General features: G+C 34.7%; 1 protein-coding gene across 1 annotated transcript; it reads right to left on the bottom strand.

The window, feature by feature from the left end:
* Window positions 1-2,937: 2,937 nt before the first annotated feature.
* LOC123205247 (exopolygalacturonase-like) lies at window positions 2,938-4,494 on the bottom strand. Its single transcript, XM_044622168.1, has 4 exons — window positions 4,434-4,494; window positions 4,152-4,312; window positions 3,767-4,066; window positions 2,938-3,687 (listed from the first exon to the last, which is right to left on the bottom strand). The coding sequence occupies exons 1-4, from the start codon at window positions 4,492-4,494 to the stop codon at window positions 2,938-2,940; spliced, it is 1,272 nt and encodes a 423-aa protein (XP_044478103.1).
* Between the last annotated feature and the right edge of the window lie 1,055 nt (window positions 4,495-5,549).

The raw sequence follows: 5,549 nt of genomic DNA, 5'->3' as shown, positions 1-5,549 counted from the left end.
GTTCTTACAAATAAATTTATTTATTGAGAAGCAATCATATAAATGTTTTGTAGTTTGTTGACATCATCTGGTGGGATTTTTTTTTTGGTAATTCATCTTCCATTGTGACAGTTTAAATTAAGAAAAAAAAAATAGAAGAATTATGCCTGGTTATTGGGTCCTTTATCAATGAACAGTATCTTAGAACAAAACAAATTAGTCTCTTTTAATTTTGGAGATCTAATGCTATAGGCGCCATTGAACTCTGTGCAAGCATACATGATGTCAGTATGTCTAATCAAACAAATTCTTCTATCTGCAGCATTGTGACATTCCTCGCAAAGCTGCTGAGGCAGGAGGCTTACTGGTGGATGCAATGATAAATACCTTAAATGGTAGTAAAGAGAACTCATCGTCAGTTCCTCAGATGGTAGTTGAGAATGGGTGTGGAAGCCCCTGCATTGGCATGAGGCAGTAAGATTTATCTGGTCTTCGGCTCCTGAAATCCCACTAAATGACAACTTTCAATTGGTTATGCTACATAGGTTTTGGGGAGGGAAACCAATATGTAGTAGGTTATTAGACTTCATTAAAGGTTTAATAAACTTTAAGGCTTATATTAATATTGTTCACCCAGATTATAGCATTTAAGTGTATTAGGTGATATAATATGATAGTAATTTTTATTACTAAAACCCTTTCTAGTTACAAACTTTAAAAAAAAAAAAAAATCCCTCTTCATATACTTTAGATACTATTTTCTTATCAAATAAATAGAAAGTCACCTCCAAGAGATAATTTGAGTGACAAAAAAAGAAACTTTATACATAAGAGAATATAAGTTTAAATCTCTTCTGATGATATAACAAATCAAACTCTTAACTTATTTAATTCAGTAATTAGGGGGTTGGTCACTAGACTTAGGATTTATCTTACTCGGTGTGCTCAGTTTGGTTGAGAAAATAGTGATCTAACTGAAGTGGAAATCAAACTTTTGACTTATTTAATTCAGTAGTTAGGGGGTCGGTCACTAGACTTAGAATTTATCTTACTCAGTGTGCTCGGTTTAGTTGAGAAAATAGTGATCTAACTGAAGTGGAAATCAAACTCTTGACTTATTTAATTCAGTAATTAGGGGGTCAGTCACTAGACTTAGGATTTATCTTACTCGGTGTGCTCGGTTTAGTTGAGAAAATAGTGATCTAACTGAAGTGGATTCCTTATTACTAAAATAAATAAATAGAAAGTCCGGGTAGAGTTAAAACTTTTCCATGAGAAGGTGCCTTGTAATGTTCTCGACAATCGAACCAATAGTTGAAGAAACAATTTCCATGTCCTAAAATTTCTGTATTTCTAATTGTTAGGAGAATAAGGATGAAGAATGACGCATAGAATTACAGAAGGAGAAGTGAATGGTATGTAATGTAATTAATCTCCTTAGAATGATTTTATCCTTTATCTTTCCCTCAAGCCTGTTTGGTTGCATCCCAAGTCTAAGAGTCAAGCCAAGTAGTGTTGGACTAATCGAACTTGGCTCAATTGTATATATACCAAGCTTGAACCTCAAGTTATGAATAAATAACCCAAGTTTAGGTAAAAATATTACAATTGTACCTTGTAATTTATATTTATTAATTACCCATATTCAACATAAAATAAATAAATTTTAGGGGTGTGAGTATAAAATTTTTAATTTTAAGGGCGCTATTGATACTGTATTTAAGCAAAGTTGTGAGTTCATCGAGCCAAGCAACCACAAGCTCGAACTCAACATTACAATAATTGAACAAAGTCACAAGCGGTTCGATTTGTTTGCAACCTTAATTTGGATAAAGTTATTCTTTTCTTGAAGCATGAGAATGGAAAGAAATTCTTGTCTTCAAAGTAGAAGTAAGAATTGAATGAGAATGGAAGGAAAGCAGGAGACTTTTCATATATACTACTATTTTTGGTTCAACACAAACTAAGTAATGTTACGGATGATTCAATAATGCTAGAGTAACAATTTCCATGTTCAAGTAGAAAAGAGAAAGCAAATGATAATTATTATTGATTCCGTACCTTGTCTCATGAAACTCGTAAAAATAAATAACAAATAATCAACTCAAAAGAGAATAAGAACACTAAGATTTTACGTGAAAAATCCAAAACAAAAATACCACAAGCAATTAATTGGAAATTTCATTGAAATTGAAGATGATTTCAAGGAGAAGAAGAGAGATCGAATTTAATCTTTGAATACCAAAAGGGGCAAAAAAACCCTAATTACAAAAGTTCTTTTAATATAAGATATACCTAATGCAATTAAAGGGTTTTTCCAAACGATGAAGAATCGTAACATCTAATCTGAATGATTGTTTTGATAAGTTTTTTATTATCAGTTCTATAAATGATTAAACCATTTCAAGAAAAAAGGAGGTCGTATTAAGGATAAGAAGTTGAAACGAGTGTGCCATTACTTGAAACAAGCATTCCATTCCGTGGAACTAAAGGAAGAAAGACAACTATGGACGTGAGGGTTGATTTCCAATGATTAAATTGCATGAGAAAACATTAAAGTTCTTACTGTTAATTTCAAATTGCAATTTTGATTCGAAAAAAAAAAAAAGGAACTTGCTAACTGATTTTGCAATACGCATAGAAAAATCTCGTACTGATAAACATGAGAGAGATGCTGATATATATGAGTATTATATATCGCTTCGGTTGCTAAGACAAAATTGATTAAATATTTTGTTAGTTCGGAACCTATTAAATGTGTTTTGGGTATCAAAAGAAAAATTGTGATGAATTATATATCCATAACGGAAAATATTTTGATAATAAATTATGATATAAGACCATAATGTAAATGTTGTTATTAAGACAATTAAAAAGGAAATTACTTTTATTGATACGTAAATGACTGAATACGTCATTCCTTCAGAATAATATGGTCCATAAATATATGAAATAAAATTAAGCTTTGCTACTGCATGCAGGCGGGTTCACCGCACCAGAAATTATGGGCTTGACATTTTCACATTCAGATATTGCTGGTCCTTTTCCAATGTATTTAAGTTGAATATCAGCAACCTCCACACCTTGACATGGCGTACCACTGCTACAAACAAGCTTCATAGCAACAGGAGTCGCGGAAGTCCCTCGAATTCTCTTGAAGCTGATATTACTAAGCTTAACACGTGATGGAACCTTTGCATTGCATTGATTCCATGGACAATATACTTGATCTATGAGAACAGGATTGCTGACATTAATCATGTTAATGTCCTCGAAATGAATCATAGATGCAGGGTTAACAGTAGAAGCTGGCCAAGTTTTTATCCTAACACCATTGTCAGTATTCGTTAAAGTGCAATTCCTCACACTGATTCCGAACACTGGTTCTTCTTTCTCAAACTTTCCTAAGCTTCCTACACTGATACCATGACCAGGTCCGCATTTAACATTGGTGATTGATATATTTTTGCTACCATCGCCAATGGAGACACAATCATCACCTGTTCTGATGTCTGAATCTATTATTTTAATTCCATTGGATCTCCCAATGTGGATTCCGTCAGTGTTGTGGCTATCAGCTGGTGCAATAATGTTAACGCGTTGAAAAGTTAATTCGTTGCAACCCAAGACGTTAATATGAAACTGTTTGCTGTTCAATGATTTTATATTTTGGACAAACCCGTTGATGATGAAGTCAAACCTTATATTCTGTCAAATGACGATCAAGAAGTAAAGTTAGTTTCACATATACCACAGTTATTAATTACTTACTGATTTAAAAACTTACTATGGGAAGTTGTTTGCAAAAATTATTGCCACAAGTACCCCAAACTTTGTCTCCCTGGCCATCAAAAGTTCCACCACCTGACAATGTGAAGTGTTCGATACGTTGGAAAGTGACCCAACTACCATCCTTCGTCACTTTGCTATTGGTTAGGGCTTTAAGGGTGCCTTGAACCTCAACCTCAATAGCAGCTTTGCATGGACCTTCTAAAGTCACTGGACTTAACAAGAATATCCCTTTTGGAATAAGCACTTTGCTAGGGATAGTTGTTGCGCATGCTTTGTTCCATGATCTAGTTAAAGGCTAAAATAATTCGGAACAACATTGATTAAATGAGATGATAAATTCTTATCTATACATATTTTGAATTGCATTAGCATGTAATTACCTGGTTGATATCAGCTTCAATCTTTGCACCTTCTTTTGTAACGTCAAAAATTGAGCGAGCTGTAGTTGTTGATACAAGTAGTACCAAGACAAACTTTGCCACTATGAACTTCGTTATGTTTTCCATCGTTATCCTATTCTTGTCTTCTTTTCTACTACACACTTGTTGATGGATTAAAAATGGTGATTACAGAGGACTCCAGATCGACTTTACACTCTCATAAATAAATTTGATTGAATACACTAAGACTTTTTTGTTACGAATGTGATTCAAACCACTAACAACTAGTAGGAAGTGGTCTTGTTGATTTTTTAGTAAGTTCCTTGACTGTAGGAACTGTCATTAGTGATCCTTATTTAGTGGGATCATGATCCCATGTTATAATGTAGTGTTCTGGTTTCTAGGAGTTCAGTTATTTAAGTTTAGCTATTTATTAGCTTGTTCCTCTGTAATATTTTATGCAGTGTGTGTTTTTGAATCAGCCAATAAAAGGGTCGCTTTGTTCTTGCATTGTGTTACTTTTTCATATCTTCTACTATCTTTAAAGTTTTACTCTAACATTTTGGTATCAGAGCCAGGTTCTGACTTGAACAACAATGGCCTCATCAGGATCCAACTCAATGCAGTCAATGATTCCAGTCTTCAAAGGTGAGAATTTCGATTTTTGGAGGATTAAGATGAGGACACTTTTCAAGTCTCAGGAGCTTTGGGAGGTGGTAGAAGATGGGTATAGCGAGATTGATGATGAAGCAAAATTGAGGGAGAATCGAAAGAAAGATGCAAAAGCACTTTTTTTCATTCAGCAAGGATTTCATGAAAGTGTTTTCTCTAGAATTTCAGCAGTAGAAAGTGCAAAGGAGGCGTGGGAGATTCTGAAAACTGAATTCCAGGGATCATCCAAAGTTATTATGGTCAAGCTCCAATCATTGAGAAGGGAGTTTGAGACGTTGTCAATGCAATCCAATGAATCTGTTCAAGATTTTCTATCAAGAACAAGAGCAATTGTTAATCACATGAAGTCTTATGGAGAGAATATCAATGATGGGACTGTTGTTGCAAAGATCTTGAGAAGTCTCACTCCAAGGTTTGATCACATGGTTGCAGCAATTGAGGAGTCAAAGGATCTGTCAGTCTTCACTGTGGATGAACTCATGGGGTCACTGCAGGCACATGAGGATCGATTGAACAAATCACAAGAGAAGAGTGAAGAAAAAGCCTTTGCCATGAGAGACTCTACTCAAGATGAAGGGAGAAACAACAGCAGCAGCAGAGGAAGAGGACGTGGAGGTTTAAGAGGAAGAGGCAGAGGCAGAGGTTGGGTGGAGCAAAGAAAATGTTACACGTGCGGCAAACAAGGTCATCTTGCAAAAGACTGCAGAAGCAGTCAAGCTGAGTTTG

The sequence above is a fragment of the Mangifera indica genome, unplaced genomic scaffold (assembly GCF_011075055.1).
Source record: "Mangifera indica cultivar Alphonso unplaced genomic scaffold, CATAS_Mindica_2.1 Un_0002, whole genome shotgun sequence".
In the NCBI taxonomy this organism is placed as follows: domain Eukaryota; kingdom Viridiplantae; phylum Streptophyta; class Magnoliopsida; order Sapindales; family Anacardiaceae; genus Mangifera; species Mangifera indica.
This window is presented reverse-complemented; position numbering and strand designations above follow the sequence as displayed.